The 27,070-nt window shown below is 42.2% G+C and overlaps 1 protein-coding gene across 2 annotated transcripts; it reads right to left on the reverse strand.

Annotated features, from left to right (window-relative positions):
- Positions 1–3,790: 3,790 nt before the first annotated feature.
- Positions 3,791–26,816, reverse strand: ARL6IP6 (ADP ribosylation factor like GTPase 6 interacting protein 6). Of its 2 annotated transcripts, none has more exons than XM_030581003.1 (4): positions 26,377–26,812; positions 25,978–26,031; positions 22,240–22,372; positions 3,791–5,395 (listed from the first exon to the last, which is right to left on the reverse strand). In XM_030581003.1, the coding sequence occupies exons 1-4, from the start codon at positions 26,711–26,713 to the stop codon at positions 5,302–5,304; spliced, it is 618 nt and encodes a 205-aa protein (XP_030436863.1). In that variant the 5' UTR covers positions 26,714–26,812; the 3' UTR covers positions 3,791–5,301. The 2 variants fall into 2 exon arrangements, with proteins under 2 accessions (XP_030436863.1, XP_030436864.1); XM_030581004.1 differs by lacking the exon at positions 3,791–5,395 and adding an exon at positions 11,924–11,979 and having other exon boundaries at positions 26,377–26,816.
- Between the last annotated feature and the right edge of the window lie 254 nt (positions 26,817–27,070).

Here is a 27,070-nt window from a genome sequence, read left to right on the forward strand (position 1 = left end):
TAGAGTGAATAAATGAAGACTCGGCACACCACTACTGGAAGGTTGTTGACCCCTGGTCTAAAGCAACTAAAACATGTAAACAGAATAAATATAAAATGTCTTGCAGAAAACAGAAGTAGAAATTAATCTAAGCAGGATTTGGTGTATTTACACAGGCTAGGAACATAGTATGTCCAAAGAGAAAGAGAGTATAGACATTTATGTCTTACAAAGGAATTATAACTAAGGCTCCATGTTGGACATGGAGGTCATGGATTCTGTGACTTTCCATGACTTCTGCAGCTGCTGGTGTGCCTGGTCTGGAATCTCTGACAGTGAGATGAACTCAGCACGGACTATTCTGATGCCGCAGGGGAAGTATGATGGATCCCATGAGCAAAGGCTCCCCAAAGAAGGCAAGGAAGCACGGGTTTTGGATGAATTCTGTTGAGCAGCTTTGATACTGAGGCACTTGGCTCCAAAGGATTTTTTCCTGGTGGTCATCTTGGTAGCAAGAGAAGTAAGAGTGCATAATGCTTCAGCACCAACTGTCTCAGCATTGTTTGGTCATTTGCTCTGAGTGCTCTTTTGTCAGGTATCCTAGAGTTCTACCTTGTTTGCTGTCTCGTTCAGTTTCTATAGTGGATTGCTAAGAGGTAAAGATTAATGAACGCCCGGCTTTCCATCAGATGATTAAGTCAACAAGGCTGTTTTGTTCACCACAGCTCTTGAAGCCATCTAGCTTTCAGCAGTCTCTAGCAAACTACTCAAATATAAAAGTGTTGATAAGCTGGACCATGGACGATTATAGTGCCACTGACAAGCTACATGAGCAGACGCGCACAGACAGAATAGTACAGTGGAACAAAATGCACTCTAAATCCATCACCTACTGCACATATAGCAATAGAGAAATGTTTACTGCCTGGCCTGCAGCTGCAAAATCACACCTGGCAGAGTTATTCTACATAATGAACCAGCTTTTCAACCTTTTCTAGACTCACTTAATTTGTACATTTAAGAGATTAGAATAAAACAAACTTTCAGTGAGCAGATCCTACTGCTTTGAGACCATTTACCAAAAAATGACTAACTCTCTAAGGTTTGACTGTGACTGCTTTAAACTGAACTGTTTGAATCTTCCTGAAGCTTTCTTTCATTGATCATGTGGAAGTAGGATTTAAAAGAACACTGTTATATGTAAAAAAAAAAAAAAAAAGCATATAAATGTGTACCCTCATAACCAAGATAGTCACAGCTCCGAACCAGTTCACATTACAAGCATTGTGTCAAAAGAAAAGGGCTTCAAATTTCCTCCTAACAAACAAGTTCATTAAGCAGATACTATACATAAGCTGGCAAAAATCATTGCAGTGCTTCTTCACCATAGCATTAAAGTCTTTTTACTACAATGTTCATTTATCCTCTAAATAGGTCAAACTTAACTAGGTCATCAGGTGTTAATATGTAAGATTAATGTTTCTTGGACCCTAAAAGAGATCATATATGCATGAAGCAACCTACTGAGGAGAAATCATGCTGCCCAGCAAAGTAATAAAACATTGGCAATTTCAAATTATATCTTAACATTTTTGCTACTGCTTACTGTAGACTTCTGAGATGACTTCAAATGAAAAATGAGAATTGCAGTGCATATTTCAAATAGTATCAAGCAGACACTATTATGCTGCTAATGACATAACGAAGAAAAGCATTTTTAATAACCCAGGAAGTGGCAATAGTTATGCTCCTCTTGAGAGATCTGCTAGAGGTTTTTTCTTTTTCATGAGAACTCAAAGTATGAGCAGCTAAAACCTTAGCTTGGTTACCTCCATCCCCATTATTTTAATCCTGTAATGTATATTACATGGATTTCTGCGAAGACATGCATTTATAAAATGTCTTAATTCTAAACACTGAAAAAATTACTAGACAAATCAATTCTGCACCTATTTTCTGTCACCTAAAAATCTGCAACTAAGATTTGGATCACAAAAGGTTTGCATGTCCTCTCTCAAGGAAGATTATTTTTGGTCTCTGACCCCTTATGTGCATCTCTGACCCTGGAAAAGATTGATCACGTCATAATGCTATAGAGACTAGGGGTTGTCACACTGTCTCGAGAGGCTCACGAGCAAGAATACCAACCTTAGGGCAGATTGTTAAGAAGCAGGCCACATATACAAAAATGGTTGAGACTTCTACACTCAGATTTCACCAACCAAGTACAAAATATGAACTTCTCAGGCACCATACAGCGTTAATATGGAGTCACAGACAGTCCCCTGGGGAACTGCACTCTATCTTGCCACTCAGGCAAGCTTGACTATGATAGATGGCCACTTTACACCAAAGATCACAAAATATTCACGTTACTCCCAGTCCCAAAGGACAAGTCACAAGTCAATTTGCACCTTACATCTAACAGCAAAGACAATGCTTGTAGCCAATCCTATAGTATAAAGATTAACTAGGAAAAAAGAAAAGTTTTTTACAAGGTTAAAGCAGATAAGCATACACATACAAATGAAGTAGTCAGGTTTCAGAAGGTAACAGCAGCTTCTATAATAAGCAGACTCTGTATATCCTCTAGGGCTAACCCAGACAAAACAGGAAACTTCTTGCATATGCTTGATGTCCATATTATGGCTGGACAACTCTTGGTATTAGCTGAGCTGCTGCTTTTATTCTTTTAAAAGCCTAAATTAGCCTTTCTGCTATGACTGGGCATCTGAGATATCCAAGGTAACAGGGAGTCTCTTTTGCTTCTTGCCTTCTATTTTACCCAGGGAAATCTTGAAGGCCAGTATGATAGCTAATTCCTAAGGAGAAGCACTCATCTGTTTCCTATCACCAACTGAATGGCTGATGGATTCTTGGATACAAAACACACTACACAAATCACTTGGATGGAGATGGAAGACAGTGGGCTCGCTAATTAATCTAATGCACAGCAGGCTAGCAGGACACTGCAGAAGCAGCATCTCCAGCCTTCAGAAGCCAGAGCTGGTACTGATTTCTTTCCCCAGTCCCTTTATCCAAAGCTCCCTGAAACTCCATTGCAGTTGTTTAACTTCTTTCTCTATAGTACAAGGGTTCACTTGAGTTTCTGCAGTAATCAGCCTTCTTTACTTCTCCTAAAGGTATATTGAGGTCAGTGTGTTGTGCTGTGCTGCAGGGGTAGCTGCAGACTAGTATGCATGCTGTAAATTGTCTAGGCCTCAGATTTACTCTGATCTTTAAATCCAGGATATTTAGACAGGGTAGCGATGCTGCTCCACCAAATAAGACAGAACTGCAGTCTGTAATCCAACCAGGCTTGTGTATGCAATTTCAGAGACTATCAAACAGATTCAGCGGTGTTGTTTCCATTTGCTCTGTACAAGAAATTATGTGATCTGCCCTGGTGCAGAAAAATGAAGACTCTTAACTCACTTGTAACATTACTGTAATGAGGAAAGTTCCCAAATGATTTGCAGAAGTATCCATTTCATAGAGGGAAGACTAAGATATAGGGACAAATTCAGCACTAGACTCCAGTTACATCAGTAGAGTTGCACCAGCTCCCACATAGACTTAATTTGTCTAATTATGTCAATTCTGCTATTACACCAATGAAACCAGATTAACTCCAGGCTTAACTGAGGGTTGCACAAATGTGATGGAGAAAAGCTCATCCAATGAGGGAGGTGGCAGGAATCCTTAAAAGTTCAATTTATGAATACATCTGAAGGCACATTTGCAAACCAACTGAGTATTATACAAATAGGAACATTGGTTAAAAATGTAAAAAAAACATTAACAAGTGCTTGGATCTTATACTATTTTTTGTTTAATGTAAAAAAGTAAACATTACATTTGACTAAAGCTATTTGTATATATGTAGGGTTTACAGCATGAAAAGATCTGAATTCAGTATCAATATCTGTTTAATATACTAGAAAAAGGAATTGGTTCATCTTTAATATACTAAACATGCAAACCCTTATATGTAAACAATACATACATTTTAAAAGTGTAGTCAACTTTAAGTGATCATTGTGATTTGTTTACATTTGTTTAAGTTCAAATTGAACTGCTGATTTGCACATTTTACAAAACGTTATTTTTTAAATTACACAAATTAACTTGCAATCTGGAAATGAATTTTTTTTATACCTTTACAAGAGTTTTACTCTAATCAACTTTACAAGCATTTTAATTACAGAATACAACCAATATACATCTTAAAATATCTACACACTTCAAATAAGCATGTGAAGCAAAATAAGTAAAAAATGAAATTCCAACACTTATGCCATTGTAGTTTAACTGTTTGGTAGACTCCTAATCCTTTTAAGAGATTAAGAAAAATATTGTACGAAGCTGAGCAGTTACATACATTACAAAGATGCAAAAAGCTATAAAAATAACTCCTGCAGTTCTTCAGTGAGGTATCCTACTGCAGATACTGGAAACTGATGTTATGTATTAATTTACCATGTAAAAAGATTAGGCAATATTTTCTATACTTTAATGGCACAAAGTGGAGAAGCTTCCACACATTCTTAGAGAAACTTTTTTTGTACACACAGTAGTTGTAGCATATAAATGCATTACTCCAAAGTAAAAACACTATCAGGTGATTTAGGCACAAGTTTTAGGTTGTTTACAAAATGAGGAGGGGATAGTTTATAAAAACTAATATGAAATGAAATATTTTAATTTAAAAAAAAATCTGATGAAATATTTAAATAAATTGTCCTCTGCAGTGTTATAAACAAGTATTGCACAAATGCTGGCAAACCAGAGTATAAAACTGACTAGATAGCAAAAGTTAATCTAGTTCTCACTGCCTAGGCCAAATACAAGTTAAATAGCATGTAGAGTGAAAAAAAGTTAGTGGCCTTTATTATTAGCAACACTGTACATTTTAAATATACGGTTAAATTCATAAGTGTCATGTTAATCTGTACTCTTTAGTATAGCTGGAAGTGCAGATAAGACTCTTTTATACAGTAACAGCAATCAAAGTGTCATCCCTTGGGTTTAAAACATTTTCAATTCATAAATATTTCTTCTTGTTTTAAGACAAATTCACATTTGCCTATAAACATCTGGCATTTTCCCCTCTCCTGACTCTTAATGCAACTCAAGCAAACACCCTATAAATATAAACCCAAAGTTTCATCTATAAATCTGAAACATACAGTGAAAGGCAGACATTTCTATTTGAGATGTGAAATGTCATTCCACAGTGTTGTAAAAAAAGCAGACTGGACAGTTTATAGTAGTTTCTGTGTGCATCTTGATCTGTTGAAGATCACCGAGCCAGCATAGGATTCAAATGAGGCACCAGACTATGGTGAGAGCTGCCACAATGCCATTCAGTATTGCCATACTATAGCCCATGTGGAAGGAATGCCCTGTCAGTCTCCTAGAGAGAAAAACAGAATGCTAATTAAGAAACAAAAAACAGTAAGAATAAGAACTCACAAGTAAGTTACCCAAGGTATATTGAGACCTTTATGGTTCTAAGAGCAGTAACTATTTAAGAGGATTGGAAAGTGACATCTAGGTCTTCAATTCAAGACAGGCTTAGGACAGCTGATGATCACGCACCATCTGATGGCTTTTCAGAAGGTTGGGACGATCAGAAGCAAGTTAGATTGTGTTGGACACCTAGTGAATTTCTGCCCATATTCACAAAAACCTCATAACTAGCATCTTTGCTTACCTCTCTGCTCAGACTACAGAGAACTGACTGGGCATGAAGATGAAATACCGCTAATTTTAAGAAACGAATATCCTGGTGTGTATGTGGGGAGGATCGGCGAGGACATTGTTAACTAAAATGTCCATAGGCAATAACAGAAGACAAAACTGGGATAAGCAAAATTTCATCTAAATTGATAAGACATTCTAGGATTTCCAAGAGGCATCAGCAGAACAAGAATTCACCAAAACCATCTTTGCCAAAGAACAGCTTACACATCATTGGCAGTATTGTTCAGCCTATCATACAAGTCCCATCTAAAGCTCAATCAAAGGAGGGGAAGAAAATGTGCATTAAACCACATCACAGAATATTGACAAAAACAGAAGTCTATAAACTCCCCCCCCACAACACACACACTTTTCTGGCCAGTAGTATGCTTATTACTACAACAGGTAGCTCCGCAAGCACTGGATCTTTCTAATTTACAAAGTACAGTTAAGCAAGCTTTGTATAATATAACCTGAACTATATTCTCCACAATTTTGTGGCTGCAGATTCTGCCACAAAAATTTAAGCTTTCATTTAAAATATGCTGTTATCTTTTATGGTTCTGAAGCTAGCCTTCCATATGTAAAACCATGCAATACTAACTGAGTCTACAGATTGAAATAGTAGCTTCGAAGTATGAATGGCCCTGTGTCTCAATGTAACACACACACAGAAACTTGATGATAATGTAACGTGACAATGATTTAACAGATCATTTTACCAGTTACATCCAGCTATTCCTCACTGTGGGACTCAGTGAAAGGTAACAGTCAGTAGTTTTTTGTAGTTAAAAGCTGCTAGGATGGAAATTAATGGTTTACCATCAACCATGGTCACTCTGGCTGGTGCAGCAGCTCTCAACAGACTGATAGTGTTTGATGACAACCACACCCCTCCCCAAAACCCCACTCATTGCAGTCACTTCTTATCCCTTATCGGGTGCTAACAAATGCAAAAGCTCCCTACCAGGGTGCACAAGCCTTTAGCTTTTCCTCTGGCAGACAATATGCAGTATAAGTTATCAAGACACAATTCTATGGCACAATAAAAATTTGAGCAGAGAATAAATTGAAACATTCCAAAATAGAGATCAGCAACACAAGGAATATAGCTCACATCATATTATTCTTTCCCACAGATAGTCAAGAACTCTGAATTTTGAAGCTGTTGTAGAAATCTCAACATGCCTCAGAAAACAAGCAGCCTTGGTGCAGAATTTAGGTCGAGCATGCTAGAGAGTAGCATGGAATAATTAAAATATAAAACAATTTATTTTAGAACTTAATATACTTCAGCATTTAGAAGTGTCATATTAGTACTCTGCAAAGACTTTAGTACAACACAAGTGACAGTTCTACCTTAACTGCAGAAAATGTGTATCTGTGTCAGGGTCAAATCTAGGTGAAGTATCCAGAATTAGAATACGCATCTCAGAACTATATTACTTCCCTTTTCTAACTGAGCTAGGTCACAGATCTACCTGCAACTGATCATATTTTCTGAAGGTTTTATTTCAGGAAAACTTGATTTTGTCTCCTTAATAGTTTAACCTTGCCAAGTGCACTGTAAAAAGGAAACTATCAAATGCTTTGCAAAGTTCCTCTACAAAACAAAAGATGCAAGGATGATACATTATGACTACGTTAAAAATTCTGAAGTTGCACAGTAACTGAAAGGCACGAATTAGGGTTGCATGCATCTGAGGAAGTGGGTATTCACCCACGAAAGCTCATGCTCCAAAACGTCTGTTAGTCTATAAGGTGCCACAGGATTCTTTGCAGGTTTAACACTGTCCACCCCTGCACTTGCATTACAATACAGTCTACTTACACAATGTATTTTGTGTGGCGGACACAGAGCAAGCTCAGCAGCTCATCTCAGTTACTCAATTTATTTATAAATATACTCATGATTAGGAGGCTGGTTGCACTTCTGTCCTCTTTCTGTTCTTTCAGAACACCTGTCTCAGGTCTCAAGCCTCTTGCCCTTATCTGCCTCAGGATGGAATCTTACAGTTCTACTCAGACTGAGATTTGGGTGCATTGTTCTTGTACAACCACCCCGCATTACCAGGCAGGTCCACCTCTGTTTGAGCACCTACTTGATTCTTTGGGAATCTGTGACCAGCAATATTGACCACCAACATCCTTAAAATAAAAGTGTTTTTACTTAGCAGTTGAAACAAATCATTAGAGAAAACAAGAATAAATACAGGCCAAAGAAACAGAAGAGTCCAGTGGTTAGGGCACTCACCTGGGAGGCTCAGGTTCCAGTCCATGCTCCAATTACCAGTTTGTTTTTTAAATTAATAGTGGAATAGTGCCAATGGGACCCAACCCAAACTTACAACCTAGAATTACCTAATGGCCCAGTAATTAAGGTACTTACCTAGGAAGACCTGGATTTAAGTCCCTGCTCCAAATCAGGCAGAACTGGGATTTGAAAGCAGGTCTCCCACATACCGGGCCACTGCCCTAACCACTGGGCTACTAGCTATAAGGGAAATGGAACAACCACCATCGCCTCTTGTTTTTCTTGAGAAAGAGCTTTTCTGGCTTAGGCATCTACCTCCAGAAGAGGGTTCACAGTGTGAATTCCAAGCTGATAAGTGCCTAGGGAACCCCAGAGTTAGGTGCTTAACTTCCTTTGAGGCAGGGGACTCAGGCCCCATCCCTCTCTTTGGCATTTCCTACTGCCTAGCTTAGGCAACTCCACACTCAGCATGGTGGTTTTTGTCAATCTTTCTTAGATGCCTATCTCCGCATGTGTATTATGGAGCCAACTCAAGGCTGTGAGTTCCACAAGCTGGCAGGACAACCAAGCAGCCTAGGAATTTGGCTTTAAGTTTTCCTCAGAAAGTTCCTAGCTCTCATAGTTCCAAAGACGAATTGAATGCAAGCCCATACTATATAGGAGTGTCGTCTTAAATCTACAAACAATGCCCTTGCTACTGCCCACTGCTTGCCCATTCTGCAGTGAAAACTGACCACAGAGACTTTCCTAATGCTTATGAAGTTTCACTTACTACAGTTAAAAAAAAAAAAATTCAACCCTGACAACCATCAGAACAATTTTCACTCTACACCCCAAATGAAGACATAGATAGAAGAAAGGTAGCAGTGACCGCCCCCGACTCATGCAGCTGCTGAGAAGTCTCAAATGTAGACACCTACTAGTAAACTAACATTGGAAACTAAGCCCTATGTGGGGACCACGAACTGCATCCTAATACAAGTCCCAGCATGCTCTATTTGCAAGCAACCTGGAATGGTGAGGGGTAAGCATAGCTTTTTCCTGGACAGAGGAGGTTGTAGCCAATTAGTTCGCTGTATCACTCACATATTATGTCATATGTACTCATGTGTGATGAACAGATACAAGTAGGATAGGACTATGGGAGTAGAAGATAGACAAGTATTTAGGAGTGATGAGTGTGTATTGGGTATATACCGTATATACTCATTCATAAGCCGGACGCTCGACGTAAACAAGCCATCTTGGCTCATCAGCGGCTTATCTTGATGGCCCGGGAGCCAAACTTTGCTGAACCCTGAATTATAGGGTCAGTTTATGAATGGGTTATAAAAATTTTCCATTTTTACTTATTCATCTTGGGGAGGTTGGCTTATAAACAAACCAGCTTATTATCGAGTATATACAGTAAGTAAAGCAAGACTGTAATGCAAAGCCAACAGGGGCTAAAGTCTGAGATTTTAGCTCAGCCACACTAGGCCTCAAGCTTAAGGAAACTTGACATGAGTGGGTTACCTAAGACTAACCCTATGCCAATAAAACCGCATGATCACTGTAAAGGATGGGCCAATAGGTGATGTTATGGAAAATAAGTCACAATGTACCTGTCCACACTGCAAGACACCTGATTGTAACATCAGGGAAAGTTCTGTTCTGACTACAGGTTACTCTGGAAACCAGTTGACATAAGCAGGGCACCTCAGAATTTATGGCGTGTAGAAGTACAGATGAGAAAAAGGAAGGTGGAACCCTCATGCATATGCATAAGGTATTAGGAATGGTCAGAACAAGATAAGAGGTTCCCTGGTTGAGCTAAAATAGGAAGACCCCAGCTGGAACCATCCGTTGATTGATGACAACCTGTTGAGAGACCCACTAGACTAATATCTTTGGGTATGTGAGCATGCTTATGGCATTGGCTATAGTGTGTGTGTGTGTGTGTGTGTGTGTGTGTGTGTGTGTGTGTGTGTGTGTGTGTGTGTGTGTGTGTGTGTGTGTGTGTGTGTGTGTGTGTGTAAGTAAAACTTAACACAACAAGATTTTCTTTTACTTCTAACAGTGTTTGCCGTCACTATTTGTTCTGTGTGTCCTCCACAGTATCTCCCAATCTAAGAGAACTGTAAAGGTTAACTTTCACCCTATTTATCTGAAATCTGCAGCACCATAGGAGTTGTGCTAACTCCCTAGGGACATTATAGTTTAACCCAAGAGTACCTACTCAATTTTAAGTAGAGGCTACAGGCCCTCAACCTTGTTTAGTCCTCTGATAATTTAGGCATCTGGCAAAAAAAACCTGCCCCATGTATCAGCGTGTGTGCAGACAGAGGCAAGGGAGTGGACAAACAAGTGTGTCTATGTAAGACAGTGACATTGATAGACAAGTTAGAGAAGTGGGTGAAGAGAAAGATCTATTTTCGTGGGAAGAGATGCAGCATACATGCTGCATGGCATCATGGAAGTTAATCTGAGGATACTGTTCTGTACTAATAACTTCAAAACATCTACATCCAAATAACTGGCAGAGCCCTCACCTTTGCTGGTGTTGGCACAGAGAAACTTCAGTCGTGGAGCCTTATTCACTGCAGTGAAGCGATGTGCTGTTATCACACACCCAGGCTGAGGTCAGATGAAATAAAAAAGTGCATGTTCAGATGCCCCAGGCCCCATTGCTGCTACTTTCACATACTTTCCTCTACCTCTATTCCCATTAAGTCTCCTCCTGTGCCCTGGAGATAAACTGGAGGGCTTAAAGCATAAAACCCACTGGATGCAAGAACAGTGATTTTGGAAAGGTTGTACTCTTCTCCCCTTCAAGTTTTTGGAAGGTCAGGGTCACTTCTTAGGCTATCCCTTTAATTCTTCTCCCCCCACAAGGGTAGCAGTGGGCCCCCATAGACACATATCCTGGAAATATGTTCAACATGCAGGTGGCTCAATTTCCTTCTCTGTCTGAGACAAGGCAGCACAGAGGAAAAAATGCTGAGTGTATGACTGGTGCTCTGGTCCCTATATGGTGACAAACACAACAAGAAGCGGAGTGCTGAACTTCTACAGGACTTCCATGAATGTGTAACTACATTTTTGAGCCATGCTAATACAACAGTAGCTCATCACAGTCAAGGAATGATTATTTAAAAGTGAATGTACTAGAGTACATACTGCTTCTTACAATGCCAAAAGAGGTGCATTACAAAAAGCTTTTCATCACATTTAAGTATTTAAATCAAAAGTTGAGAACAAGTGTGTAAACATAGCTTCAATTTTTAAGTTTTGACATATTTTTGGATCAGACCAAACCTTCTAAGACATCTTCCATTGTGTAATAAGCAATGCTGCATTATTGTTGAACAGTGCCAAATTCAAGCAGGTGTACTGATAACACCTGTCCAACTGATTTAATTTCCCATGTGACGACATATAGATTGCCAATCTGGTCTGCACACTTGAATATGTGGGGAAAATACTAGACAAAAAAGCTCTCTGGTAATACAAAAGTAAGTTTTTCCTCTATTCAATAACTAGTGGTAGAAATAGCAGATATTTAAGTTAAAAGATTAAAGCAGATATTAAGCCAAACATATTCATATTGAACAGAAATACTTGAGATAGTGAACATATGGAAAAGTGCTTGTCTTAAATTGAATATAGAAAATAACATTTTCCATTTATCTATTATTTCACTCGGCAGGCAATTCCCCACTGCAATTAATCATCATTTTGAGGACATCACATTTTAGTGATGGCATCTTCAGCAACTTCAACACAATGCTCTTTTCAGATATAGAACAACATTTTTCTGTATGTGGAAACATTTCCCCAAGCTTCTAATTCTGTGCTATGTTTGCAGTGACTTAGGAGTCTTACCCCAGTGACTTTCAGTGAGGTTTAGGAATGTAGGTCACTTATGAAAATGGGATTCAGGAAGTTTGAAAAATTTACCTTAAAAACTTTTTTCAAGGTGAAGCCTTTCCTTGTAGCATCTATCCTTATCCCATTACAATCTGTAAGACAATACTTTGCCACTGTCATCTAAATGTACCCATGACATTCCTGTAACAGTCTTCCAATCAGATCTTCAAAAGTCATCTTAATTCAGGAGCAGTCTTTGTCACAGACATCCAGGAAATAGCAAAGATCAAACATCCCATTAGCTTTTCCCACTGCAATAGGTAAAGTTGCATGTAATGCGGCACATTTGATTTTGAAAAGTGAGAATATTTGCAACAATCTTGAAATGAGTACAAATCTTTTCCATTTTACTACTTACTTCTTCTACAGTATAATTAAACATTGTCATGACACCCGTTTTCTACCACTTTCTTAACTTTAGGCACACGTGTATCAGACAGATTTGTACATCTGAGCCTGACAAATCACTAGACACCTACCACTCATTTGTAGGAAGACAGCTATTCATCTACATTTACTACAGTCAGAATGAGAACCAAACCTCTGCAAATTCAACAAGAAAAACTGAAAGGATGGAAAGGCTTTTTATCTAACCGTATCATCAAATGCCCAGCCTACCTTCCAGAAGTTACTAGATTCTAGCAAACCAAGCCATCTAACACTTCATAACTTCAACAACTCACTTCTAGCCACTCCCTTTATCTTCTAGGCAGTTGTGTAACTTTAACAACATAGCAAAACGTTTGATTGTCTCAGCTTCCTTTTAATCTCTTAGAATACTTAGAGTTTTCATGCACACAGATTAAAACTAGAGCCCAGTGATTCGAATATCAAAGAGCTTTCAAATAGGATATGTTCACATACATACTTTAGTATCAAAAATTCTAAAAGCAGAAACATTACCAGGCTGTCTTTTCAGTGAAAAGGGAAAAGTTTTCCCAATCTGGTGTACGAACCTGACCAAAGCTATCTCAACTCCAAAAAGAACAGACACAGAGTAGCAGAATTCTTCATATTTAAAGATGATTGGTACCCTTCCTTTGTTAAATAAGGTATTGATAAGATCTCTTAAGCGTCAGGCACACCTCATGTTTTAAAGAGCTAAGATGGGCAACAGCATGATGATGGGCCTCATGGAAACTAAAAACATCCCTATAAAAAACCAAATGAGAGGTTGAAAGCCCAGGACTAGCACATTACAAAGATCCAGAAGACTAGTCTGGAGCTGATCTAACTTAGATGTCAAAGCTCACAAAAGCAATTACCTGAAGGCACTAATACAACAAAGTATTTTTTAATGTTAAAGTAGTTCCTCATCACACTTATTTGGGAGTATAACTTTTGGCCTTGATCATAGTTTTTGTTTACACACAGAAAACCCATGCAAGATAAGAATCTAAGCAGCTTCTCATCTCTTCAATCTGAACTCTAGTTGCTTCAAACTGTGCATACGACCCTCAAAGTGCACTGCCTCCCAGCACAAGGTAACAAGACAACTAATTTCAACTGAATATGCAAGTGTTAGATTTTAGAGAAAACCCAGTTAGTGGATTCATATCATGATGCACTGAGAAATCAAGAGAATGTACTCCCAAAGGGAAATCAGAATCCATACCAATACTGTATTAGTCTTGTAGAAATAGCATACAACCTATCCAGCAATCAATTTCTCCTCCTGAAAGAGACAATCTATGCTTAGACAGTAATCAAGCTGAATTGCAGAAGTTATTGCCTAATTTATCCTTTAGGTTTTTTTAAATGTTTCCCTCATACTAGATATGTTAACCAGACCAGTGGTTCTCAAACTGAGAGTCATTTTAACAGGGTCACGAGGGCTGGCTTAGATTTGCTGGGGCCCTGGGCCAAAGCCAAATCTAAAGCCTGAGAAGGCTTCCGCCCTGGGCGGTGGAACTCAGGTTACAGGCCCTCTGCCTAGGGTGGAAGCCCCTGGGCTTCAGCTTTGGCCTGGGGTGGTGGGGGTAAGGCTTTGCTCCCCCACCAAGGGTGGTGAGGCTTGGGCTTTGGCCCCCCTGCTGGGGGCAGCAGGGCTCAGGCTTTGGTGCCCCATCCTGGAGTCATGTAGCAATTTTTGCTGTCAGAAGGGGGCCATGCTGCAATGAACTTTGAGAACCCCCAAACTAGATGAGTTTAAAAGGACTTTTCTAAAAAATGGGGGGTGCAGCAGAAACCTTGTAGTGTTGGTTCCTTTCATTCCACAATTAGTTTTTCCTTTGACATAAGTAAAATGTCCACAAATCATCTTTAATTTCTTTTCCTACTACTATTATTGATTAAGAGTGTGGCTCTAGTGTCTTGTCAATTGCTCTGGCCTTTTTATTCTTGCTCTTTCATCTTTAGCTTCATTATTTGTACTTTCAATCATATTTCAGCCAAGCCAAGCTTAAAAGTTCTCACATACAGAAGATGTAAAATAAAGTAGCAATCTTTTTTTTTTTTTTTTTAAAAAAACAAAACTCATCATTTCTGTCACCTCCTGCATCTAAAGGCTTCAAAGCTTTATAAAACATTTTTTCATGGTATTAAGCTAGATACCATTTGCTTCTTTGATTTAGCATGGGTCTTTTGAAGTTAATCCACCATGACTATTTCCCTTTTGTTTTCAACAATCCCCTGTGCATCCAGATCTCCCACTGAGCCGCTCGCACTCAGACTGCCCCACACAGAAACCTCTCACCCCACATCTGGATCCACTCACACTAAGCCCCTCCCACCCCACAGCCTGCCCAGCCACACCCGGTACAGAACCCCTGGGAGGTTTCTGGGGAAGACCCTTCCCTTGAACAGTGTCAGGGTCAACTGCAGCCTCACAGCTAAGTCCCTGTACTGGAGAAGGTAGGGGCTTCAGGATAGTCTCCTACTTCAATGCAGTCAGTGGCCTGTGCTCCCCACTGCCATGCTGGCATCACATTTGACAAAATAAATTTGCAGAATTTTAAAATATTGTGTGTTTAATCTTTGGTGCATAATTTTTAGGCACAGACTTTCTTCAGGAGTAAATCCTGTGTGCAAGAAGCCACAATGTCTCCCAGCATTAATGGTAACAGCTTCAGAACAGCTGACTCCAAGGAGCAAAATTCTAAATTTTTCCAAAAGCATCTATTAATTTCAGATGCTTCCATTTTTCATTACCCCACCTAAGACACCAAAGGCTTGATTTTCCAGATGTGATGAGCACCAATGGTTTCAACAGATTTTGCTGGAAGTTATGGATGTTTAGCAACACTGCAAACAGGGCCCTGTGTGTCTCAAGTCAAACATTCAGAGGCATCTGTACCTATTGGGTGTCTGGGAAGTGGGTGGGCAAAGCCCGCCCACTGCTAAAGGATCCTCCCCCAGCCTAAGGGGAGGAACCACAGGGCCACAGAACCCACTGAGTGCGGGGGACAACTAATAAAAGAACAGGGACAGGAGTGAGGTCAAAGGGTCAGAAGGAGGGAACCTAACGGGGACACCGAGCAGAGAACCCCAGACAGCGCCCATGCTCCTCGAAGGCGTCAAGGGAGCCAGTGGACGCCGCCCAGAGGAACTCCACCCAGATGCGTGATCGGACCATGGAGCGGAAGCAAGCCCCACAGTCACCGGAGTCTCCATCGGCCAACCTCCCCTCCCTGGTCGCGCGGATGGCCTTTTTTGCCAGGGCGAGGAGGAGGTTGACCAGGAGGTCCCGGGACTTCGTGGGGCCACGGATAGGGAGTGCATACAAAAGGAGGTGAGGGGAAAAGTGTAACCAGAAACGTAAGAGAATGGCTGTGAGGAGCCGGTGTAGGGGCTGCAATCTGGCGCACTCTAAGTAAACGTGCGCCACAGAGGCATCTATACCTATTGGGTGTCTGGGAAGTGGGCGGGCGAAGCCCTCCCACTGCTAAAGGATCCTCCCCCAGCCTAAGGGGAGGAACCACAGGGCCACAGAACCCACTGAGTGCAGGGGACAACTAATAAAAGAACAGGGACAGGAGTGAGGTCAAAGGGTCAGAAGGAGGGAACCTAACGGGGACACCGAGCAGAGAACCCCGGACAGCGCCCACTGCTCCTCGAAGGCGTCAAGGGAGCCAGTGGACGCCGCCCAGAGGAACTCCGCCCGGATGCGTGATCGGACCATGGAGCGGAAGCAAGCCCCACAGTCACCGGAGTCTCCGTCGGCCAACCTCCCCTCCCTGGTCGCGTGGATGGCCTTTTTCGCCAGGGCGAGGAGGAGGTTGACCAGGAGGTCCCGGGACTTCGTGGGGCCACGGATAGGGAGTGCATACAAAAGGAGATGAGGGGAAAAGTGTAACCAAAAATGTAAGAGGATGGCTGTGAGGAGCCGGTGTAGGGGCTGCAACCTGGCACACTCTAAGTAAACGTGCGCCACAGAGGCATCTGTAGCAGGGTGGTTACCCCGCTCCTGCCCTTCAGGGCTTAAAACAGCCCAGGAGAGGGCTGTGGCTGGAGCAAGAAGCTTGGGCTGCTTGGGGAAAAGCAGGCTCAGCTGGGGCCAAGCCCCAATCAGGCCCCAGCTGGCCCCTATAAGAGGCAGTGAGCCAGAGGCCCAGGCAGTCTCCCCCTGCCTGTAGAGGGAGAAGAGCCTGGCTGCAGGGAGCAAAACGCAGGATACCTGAGTGGCCCAGGGCTGGGGAAAGGCAGAGGAGCTGGGGCGCTTGGGAGCTCCTGCCTAGAAAGCCCCAAGCTGTGGACTAGCATAAAGCCAAGAGGTACTGGGGTTGCAGGGGGCAGCCCAGGGATAGGCAAAGGCAGCAGGTCCAAACCCCTCTGCCTATGATGAGTGGCTGATACTACAGTCTGCCCCAGTGAACAGGGCTAGATAGAGACTTGGCAGTAGCCAAAACTGAGGCAAAGCAGGGATAGTGGGTTGGGGGTTCCCCAGAGAGGGGAGACCCAGATTGGTGGGGGACTGCCAGGGGGCAGTACCCCAGTTAAAAGGGCACTGGGGTCCAGGGAGGGACACAGGGGCCAATAGGACAGGTGGATCACCAGCCTGCAGAGGGCACTCCTGGCTGGAAAAAGAGCTAATTCCCTGAGAGACCAGCAGTAGGTGCCACAGGAGTGAGTCCGCATGTTTACACATCCAAGTGTATTAATTAAAAATTTAGGCTTAACTCAGCATGAAAAAAGTTTCTGGTGCTCAAAAACAAACAAACAAGTTTTTGTTATAACAACCCCCCTCTTTAGTTCTATTATAACCAGCCATATGACATCTGTTCATTAATTCATAGCCTGAAGAACACTATTCCATGCAGAGGTGGCTCTCTGAAAACAATATTAAATGTTCCTTTTATAGTTCCATTCTCAATTTCACAGTGCTTTAGGAAAAACTATTTTTTTTGTTTATATGAAATACATGGGCCCAAAGAGTCAATGGTGTTAATATAACTCAGTTACTGTCCAACTTTAAACAGTTTTAAACAAGGTTCAGTATAGAGAGAGACCTCAACCTGCTTAGCACCATGGCACACATACCATTAAACATCCTTTTAACCTTTAATAACTGGTTCTCTGTCTTAAAGCATTTGAAATGTAAATATGACAATATGGCTTTCATTTTAATAACATCCCTTGTTCGCTCCTTTCCTTATAGCTAGTGAGTTTTTTAAAAGGAAAAAAACCCCTCGGTTTACAGTCTCTTAGACAGTAATAACTGTCATTTCTGGGGATGAGAAGTTAGTTGTTACAAGCTGAAGCTGTCCTCATTGCTGCCGTTTCCTAAGAAGACCAACACACTAAAGGAAAGAAAAAAGGACAGCAAAGACAAAAAATAAAGCTTCTGTCTCTGGTGCTGATTCTCACTTGCAACCTCACAACCAGAAAAACACAGGCCAAGCACACATCTATCAGCCACTCCGAGAGATGACAAATCCATAAGGATTTGACTGTTTAGGGCACTGCTTTTAGCAGTTTTTTCTGGTCACAGGCACACAACACTGTGGCAAAATATAACATCTTGGCTGGCTAAGCCAGACTCTTATTAGAAAGAAGGGAAAGGAGAGGGATAGATAGGAAAGAAGAAATAAGGTAGGGAAGGAAAAAGACGTGTGTGGGAAGGAAGGAGACAGTCTCACATCCCAGGTGGTGGCTGGGATTCAGCTCAAGCCAGTAGAAGTGGTGATGTCATCTGGGGGACTCTCTCTGGCCCAGTCTTATCAGGACATCTCTTAGGATCAGATTGACAAAGGCCAGGGGTCCCAGAAGATGGTGGGGGAGGCAGCCATCACGGTAAAGCTTTTCTCCAAAAAATCTCTTTAAGGACCCTGTAATGGGGTGCCACTCACCTCCTGCAAGCACCCCCTGGTTTGACTGCATGTGCCTGCACTTCCTCTCTGCCTTGCGGTGAGTCTTCAGCAACCCAGCCCTCCAGCCGAGTCACACACAGTGTGTATGTGAGCTAAAAATCAAACCCCTTCCGGGATACAAATCCAACCAGGCCTATCTCAGAGCCCTCAGTAATGTCTTTATCTGCAGCCCTATCCTTGGGCTCACTCCTCAATCAATCCAGCAGGGCCAATCGCAGCACCCTGGTCCAAACTGTCTGTCAGCCCCTTTAAGGCTCCCTCAAATTGTCCCTGCTCTTCAAGCAGTCCTGGCCCTGGTGTGGGGGTACATGTCCCCCAAGGCTCCCTCCGTGGAGAGTCTTCACTTCTCTGGGCCTTTCTAGCCCCAGCTCTTCAGCTGGGCCACTAAAAGAGTTCAGTTCCACTTCTGGGTCGTATCAATGTCCAGGTCGCTTTCCACCAGCCTAGGGACCCTATAGATAGAAGTCATCCGCTGTGTCCCTTTAACTAAGCCACGTTGCTGCTACAGTTCCCTGGGCCACTTCCTCAGCTCACTTTTCACCCTTACCTCAGGGCCTTGTCCTGGCTGAGTCCCAGCAGCCAGCCTGGAACTCCTTCCTGTCCCATCCTCCCACTCCTGGTGTCTGCCAGGACTGCTCTGTTCGAGGTCCTGTGGCTCCCTCAGCCAACCAGGCACACCATTCACACTCCTTCAGCTCCAGCAAGGAACTGATCTCTGCTCTGCACTGCAGTTCCTTTTACATGGGCCTGCTGGGCCACTTCCTACAGCTCATCTCTGATTGGCTGCGTCCCATGCCACGACTCTAGGCCACTTGGAGGCGGCTGCCCTCTTCTGGGGCATGGTGTGGCGGGGCCTCAAGGCCTAGTCCACCCCGTCACAGACCCCAAAAGGGAGTGATGGGTGGTGGAATAGCTTGTCCTCTCACTGGTTGTCCACCAATTATGCCTAGTTTCTGACATACCAATTTCAGTTCACTGATTTCTGGTCTCATCATATTCTTGTTTATAAGGCAAAATCTTAACAATCCTTGAATTATATCAGTAGACCTTTTTGTTTGGGCTAATTTAGTCTCTTTTGCACGTTATCACAATAACCTATAAGCAACGTTGATGGAAGTTCATAAAATATTACTCTTTTTTTGTTTTTACACAGTTGAGCTCACAGTCTGGGTAAATCTGTAGGCTCAATTATTGCAACAAACAAAGTACTTTGGACACTAAATAGCTTTTTTCAGTGTAGATAAAAATATTTAAAACCATCATAACTAAGGAGTGATTTTAATAGTATTTTGCTAGGATTAAAACATTAAAAACAAACAGTTAACAGTAGAACTGTAAAATACACCATTAAAGAGGTTTTTCCAACCAGGTGCTCTTGGTTTAGACATAATTTCAAGGTGAATACACTCTGAAGCTCCATAGAGGAGACGCTTAATACCCTTCTGGTATGGAAGCTATTTTGTGTGCAAGCACCCGCCCTGCTGGCCAGATTACAAAATGCATTGCTTTATCTGCCATTTTTTGAAACTGTGAAATTTATGCGAATATAAGGTTGTAAAGTTCTCAGTCCAATTAAAAAAAAAAAAAAAAAAAAAAAAAGAGTAACTTGCCATCAAGATATTTATTTTTACTTATATAAATAAAACTCTTGATGGCAAGTTACTCTTTTTTACAGATTACTATGGAAACATGTAAAATGTTTATCTAGAAAATGAATTTTAAATATATTTCCAAACTGTAAAAAAGTTTTAAACCAAACACGCAAATCAAGTTAACACTATTCTAACTAGCTTAATGTTCCACAGTAACAAGAAAACCAGTTTTACCATTCCTTCCCCTCTCTACCCCCTGGTTCTGTGTTTAAAAGTATATATCAGGGGGTCCCCAATGTGGTGCCTGCGAAGGCATCTAAATGCGCCTGTGTCCTGGCTGCCGGCGACGCCTCTGGATGATGCCTCTTGCCACTGACAAGGGATGTCATCCAGATGCATCGCAGCTGAATTTCGGTTGCATTTCGGCAGATGCTCAACTGCCGCCGCAGTCCTTCGTCTGGTGCCCATCAGATGAAAGGTTGGGGACCACTGGCATAGATGTACATGTTTTGCTACCTTCATTATGGAAAGTAAGCTACTAGTATATTTACCCTTTCAAAACAAATAAGTCACTATACAAAAAGGTGAAAAACTACACTGAGAATTAAATAGAATTTCAAAACTGGAAACTTTATGACCCAATATGAATATACAAAATATTGTCCAGGTATTCTATTATAGGGGCAGTTCATTTTATAAAGCATAAAAGACATACTATATTAACAAGGCAGTCTTAATCTGATATTTTAAACATTAAAAATGACCAAACATTTGCCTAGCATCCCTTCTTCATACACAAAAAAATTCTGTGTGAGCGATGTTTAGAATAGCAGTTAAACAAATATCTTTGTATTCTTATGAAAATGTGTCTTAACATTTTTTCCCTCATCATTGGCAAAAGATTAAACAGCGAAGGAATTTTTATCTGACAACTTATTTTACTGAAAATTTTTGTAAGTCAATTCACACACAATTTTTTTTTTTTTAAATGCTGACATCCACCAATTCCAATACTTGTCAATTTCAAAAGATAAGTTAGAATTGGATACAGGTACTACACTTGCCACGAAGCTCCTCTGCTAATTTTTGTGGGGTTAGTCATATTTTCCTATTTTAAAATGAATCTTACATATTGCCGCATAAAAGACCTAACTAATAAAAACTAGAGAAAAATTATTTTCTATAATTTCATTTGGATAAAACTCAGATTTCAGTAACCACAGACAAACGTTTTCAGAAATAAGTGTGAATTTAAGTTCATTATCTCCATTTAAACAAAGTCAAAACTTAAACATTAAATATTCTCACTTGAAATACTGTATTTCCATATTTAAAATATAAGTAAGTTTACTTGTTCACTATTCTTTTTCTGCATATTAGAGTTTCTCTCAAGAAAACTTTCTAATTAAACAATTTAAAGGAATTTTGAAGCTCTTGATTTGCAGCTGTGCCTCAGCTTCTTTGTTTTAGACAGGATTTATGCACCAATATCATGAATGGAAGTCATTTTGTTGTCAGAGGATCAACAACAAAAACCAAAGGAGTACTCCTGCCTCAAACCAGGAAACTTGAGGCAAGGTTGGGTATCAATTTACAGGCTAGTTATATCATAGAATCATAGATTATTAAGGTTGGGAGGGACCTCAGGAGATCATCTAGTCCAAACCCCTGCTCAAAGCAGGGCCAATCCCCAGACAGATTTTTGTCCAATCCCTAAATGGCCCCCTCAAGGATTGAACTCACAATCCTGGGTTTAGCAGGCCAATGCTCAAACCACTGAGCTATCCCTTCCCCTAGATATGCAAGTCTCATAAAATACTAAAAATTGTCTGATAATGTGTGGTTAGTTTGGTGGTCTGTTTAATAACCCTGCTTCATTACAGAAATCCTTAATTCTCCTCTACCAGAGTACTATATCAACTTGCTTTATCATATCAGTGGAGACCGCTTCACTTGATGTAAAGAGGTATATTAAAAACAAAATAGATTTCAGCAGACTACTCCCCATATAGGTAGTCAAAACAGCTACAACTGGAGGTAACAGTACCCTCCTTTGACAGGCAAGACCAGCCTGTCCAATTTTAATTAAATTTGATGTATATTTTTTAAAATCTCTATTATTGGTACCCTAAGGACCAGAATGCTTAATCTATCATCTAGTATTCACTAACGGCAAGTCTACACTACAAAATTAAGCCAATCGACATTATGCTGACATGAATCAATTTAACATGTCCACACTATGCTCCTTGTGCCATTGGTGCATGTCCTCACCAGAAGTGCTTGCACTGATTTAACTGCCAGTTCCTGTGTCTTCCAGATCAGTTAAGGCACAATAAGAGAGCAACATGAAACTTGTACAGCCTCTGCTCATATTGTATCTATTGTGTCTTGTGACTAGTTAGGCTGCCAGTCCAGTCCTTGCAATTTTTTTTTTTTAATAAGTACTTACTTGAATCGTGCAGGTGAAAGTGGAGTCGGAGGAAACATTCCTGGTTCAAAGGAATCAAAATAAGTCACCGTCCAAGAAAAGCTGCAGCATGAGAGCCCTGTCATCAAGGCTAGAACAAACAGACCCCAAAATCCTTCACAGAGGATAAAGAAAAGTTGCTGTAAGTACAACACTAAATTTCAGAAGATTTTCTGCAGAACACAGCTTCGCATTATAGCACAAATGTTCTACATCCTTGAAACAATAGCACATTTATAGTTCTTTTTATCTTACCCAGATACCGTTTAGAGAGACAAGGTGGGTGAGGTAATATCTTTTATAGGACCAACCTCTGTTGCTGTGAGAGAGACAAGCTTTTGAGCTTACATAATACTCTTCATCTGAAGAAGAGTCAAAGACCTGAAGGCCAGAAGGGACCATTATGATAGTCTATCTAGTCTGACGTCCTGCACAACGCAGGCCACAGAATCTCACCCACCCACTCTTGCAACAAACCCCTAACCTATGAGCTGCTGAAGTCCTCAAATCATGTTTTAAAGACTTCAAAGATGCAGAGAATCCTCCAACACGTGACCCATGCCCCATGCTGCAGAAGAAGGCAAAACAAAAAGAAAAACAACCCCAGGGCCTCTGTCAATCTGCCCTGGAGGAAAATTCCTTCCTGACCCCAAATATGGTGATCGGCTAAACCCTGAGCATGTGGGCAAGACTCACCAGCTGGATACCCAGAAAAGAATTCTCTGTAGTAACTCGGATCCCACCCATCTAAAAGTCGATCACAGGCCATTGAGCATATTTACTGCTAATAGTCGAAGATCAATTCATTGCCAAAATTAGGCTATCCCATCATACCACCCCTCCATAAACTTATCAAGCTTAGTCTTGAAGTCAGATGTCTTTTGCTTCCACTGCTCCCCTTGGAAGGCTGTTCCAGAACTTCACTCCTCTGATGGTTAGAAACCTTCATCTAATTTCAAGTCTCAACTTCCTGATGGCCAGTTTACATCCATTTGTTCTTGTGGCCACATTGCTACTGAGCTTAAATAATTCCTCTCCCTCTCTAGTATTTATCTCTCTGATATATTTATTTATACAGAGCAAGTATCTCTCTCCCCCTGCCTTCTTTTGGTTAGGCTAAACAAGCTGAGCTCTTTGAGCCTCCTTTCATAACTCGGCTCATCCTAGTAGCCCTTCTCTGTACCTGTTCCAGTTTGAATGTATCCTTCTTAAACATGGGAGACCAGAAATGCACAAAGTATTCCAGATGAGGTCTCACCAGTGCCTTCTATAATGGTACTAACACCTCCTTATCTCTACTGGAAATACCTCGCCTGATGCATCCCAAGACCGCATTCGCTTTTTTCACGGCCATATCACATTGGCGGCTCATAGTCATCCTGTGATCAACCAATACTCTGAGGTCCTTCTCCTCCTCTGTTACTTCCAGCTGATGAGTCCCCGTCTTATAACAAAAATTCTGGTTATTAATCCCTAAATGCATGACCTTGCACTTTTCACTATTATATTTCAGTTACTCCAGTTTACAAGGTCATCCAGATATTCCTGTAGGATATCCTGGTCCTTCGCTATATTGGCAATACCTCCCAGCTTTGTGTCATCCGCAAACTTTATTAGCACACTCCCACTTTTTGTGCCAAGGTCAGTAATACAAAGATTAAATAAGATAGGGATCAGTTTTGGGACCAGAGGGACTCCACTAGTAACCTCTCTCCAGCCTGACAGTTCACCTTTCAGTATGACCCGCTGTAGTCTCCCCTTTAACCAGTTCCTTATCCACCTTTCAATTTTCATATTGATCCCCATCTTTTCCAATTTAACTAATAATTCCCCATCTGGAACCGTACAAATGCCTTACTGAAATCGAGGTAAATTAGATCCACTCTTTTCTTTGTATAAAAAAATCTGTTACCTTCTCAAAGAAGGTCAGGTTGGTTTGGCACCATCTACCTTTTCTGTGTAAGCTCAAAAGCATGTCTCTCACACCAAAAGAAGTTGGCCCAATAAAAGATATTGCCTCACTCACTTGTCTCTCCAATATCCTGGGACCAACATGGTTGTAACACCTTTCCATATACCATTTGATTGTTATCTATATTTCTGTGTACCAATAAAAAAACCAAACTGAGCAGAAACCTTTGTAAAGTGAAAGTTAAGCGATAAAACTCAATCTAAAATTGCTCTATGTTTTTAGACTAGGTCCAGGCTTTAGACTCAAGGAGGAGCACTGATACTTTAGCTACAAGAGGAGCACTGGTTTCAGTCCCAGCGCTACCCCTCTAGTTAAAGTCCTGAGCCCCAGCACTCTCCCTTGGCTGAAACCCTGAGCGGAACTGCAGGGAGCCCCAACTCCAGGCGCCACCCGCAGGGCTAAAGCTGGGAAATGGATCCAAGGGCCTGGAGCCCCGGAACTCCTCCTAGGTCTAAAGCCCTGCCCCACAGGAGCATCATGGCTCAAAAGTCCCAAACCCCACTCCCTGCCCAGAGCCTTGACCACTCCCGCACCTTGCGGCTGCGATTCCCACCCCTCCCCCAGCTGAAGCCTGTAACATCTTGTTCAGAGTTAAGGCACATTTCAGAGTTATGAATAACCTCTATTCCCGAGGTATCGGTAACTGAGGTTCTACTGTATGGCCATTCTTATATTATGTTTAGGGCCCTACCAAATTCACAGACCATGAAATCTGGTCTTGTGTGTGCTTTTACTGTATACTACACAGATTTCACTGGGGAGACCAGCATTTCTCAAGCTGGGGATCCCTGACCCAAAAGGAAGTTGCGGGGGAGGGGGTTAAAGTTATTTTAGGGCACTGCCACCTTACTTCTGTGCTGCCTTCAGAGCCAGGTGGCCAGAGAATGGTTGCAGCTAACTAAGGGCCCAGGTCTGCAGGCAACAGTGCAGAAGTAAGGGTAGCAGTACCACAATACCCACCCCCAATAACTTGCAACTGCCCCCCCCCCGCAAATACTTTTTGGATCAGCACCCCAACAATTACAACACAGTGAAATTACAGGTTTAAATGGCTGAAGTCATGAAATTCAAAATTTTTGAAATCCTCTGACCATGAAATTGATCAAAATGGACCTTGAATTTGATAGGGTCCTAGTTAGGTTCTTAAGAATAAAGGACAAGGTAAATGCATACACTGTATATCGTTTTCGGCTAGTTATGACATTAAATTCACAACTTCCTCTCTTTACACTACGGACATTTTTAAAGTAAGACAATATAACTTCCTCTGAGGAAAATATCTACCAAATGTGAAAGAGCCAGTTGTGTGCTTGCAAAGAACAAAATAAAACAGGCAGCTTTTTCACGGTTAGATTTCAGCCATGGGGAATTAAAAACAAACAAAACAAAAAAACCCAACTCCCCCTCCACCTATGAGATAATAAATGTAAAATAATTTCTTCCATATTCCAATTTTTACGAATAATAAATGCAGAGAAGTATGTGTCTAACATAAAATGTTCCGTGTGAGCTCTACATGGATTGGATTCTGGCTATACGAGGCACTCTCCATCGCCTGCTACTGGGGCAGTTATTGTCAGAAGTAGTAATCAAGTAGACATGCCCTAGCAATAAATGAACTGAGTAACAAGCTCCCCCTTGTTTCTAAAGAACCTGCGTGTTTACTAAATAAGGCTGCTATTTAAGACAAGGTGTTTTTAGACTCCTTTGAACTGCAGAAGCACTGAAAGAACCATAGGAATGCATACCTAGCAAGCCAGTTTCTATACCATCTTCATTCTTCTCTTTCTCAGAGCGCAAATCTACAGAGAGAGCAATCAGTTATGAAGCGTTTTCTAACAGCAATTTCGGAAAACACCAGCAGGTGCTCACAGTGCCCCATCTACCCAGCAAGGATATGGACATCACCGCTGGTTCTCCCAGTAGTTGTCCTTAAAGAGGGCAGCAGAGAGACAGCAGTTACTAATATCCAAAGCTACACAAAGCTCTCCCAGGCCCGCGCCCTGCACCACGGTAGCCGCAGCGCTGGGCTCGGACTGGCGGGACCTGGGTTTAATCCCCACCTCACCGAAACGACCCCCTCCGTGGCCGGGAGAGACATCCCGACTGCAAGCAGGACCGATCCCACCGGCTCGCGGTCCTCTCACCTTTGAGCACGAGGCACGCGATGGCCAGGAGGAAAGCGAGGGCGGAGACGGCCAGGAGGCAGCACAGCATCGAGCAGGCCCGGGCCGGCCAACGTTTTCCCCCCGGCAGAGCCATCAACACGCCATTCCGCTTGTGGGGCAGCGGCGGCAACGGGGCCCCGCCCTGAGACACAGACACACCGCTCGCTGCCTCCTCCTCTTCCTCCTCCTCCTCCTGCAGCAGGTCGGCCTGCAGACTCCGAGCCACCACTCCGCCCCCCAACCAGGGCGTCCCGCGGGTCGCCCCCCGCCTGCTGAACCGGCCCAGCCGCCCGCTGTCGCCCACAGCCAGGGACATGGCGGAGCCTGGAATCCGCCGGCCGGGAGGCGCGAAAGACGGGCCACAGGCTCAGTCAACTCGAGGCGGGGTTGCCCAAGTTGACTCCTACTCCTCTTGCGTCACCAGGCACCTACCAACCAGACTGCCCAGGGGGTGGCTAGGAGAGACTAGCAGAAACCGCTGACCCGGAACAGACTAGAAAAGACTGAACGCGGCATGTACCAACTCATGTCCGCGAAGGGGAAGACAAGATAACGTCTGTAACGAGGCACCTACCAACTCGCCCCCGAGGGGTGGTTGAGGACGGCGCACGCGTATCATTGCTAGGCGACTAAGGAAAGCGCACTTCTCGCCCCCCTCCTTAAGTGTCAGTAG

The sequence above is a fragment of the Gopherus evgoodei genome, chromosome 11, assembly GCF_007399415.2.
Source record: "Gopherus evgoodei ecotype Sinaloan lineage chromosome 11, rGopEvg1_v1.p, whole genome shotgun sequence".
NCBI lineage: Eukaryota > Metazoa > Chordata > Testudines > Testudinidae > Gopherus > Gopherus evgoodei.

Coding starts and splice junctions, on each gene's coding strand:
- ARL6IP6 (XM_030581003.1), bottom strand. CDS start 26,713: ATGTCCCTGGCTGTGGGCGACAGCGGGCGGCTGGGCCGGTTCAGCAGG. Junction 26,032..26,376: donor CGCGTGCCTCGTGCTCAAAG/GTGAGAGGACCG, acceptor CTCTCTCTGTAG/ATTTGCGCTCTGAGAAAGAG. Junction 5,396..22,239: donor CTTTCACCTGCACGATTCAA/GTAAGTACTTAT, acceptor TTTTCTCTCTAG/GAGACTGACAGGGCATTCCT.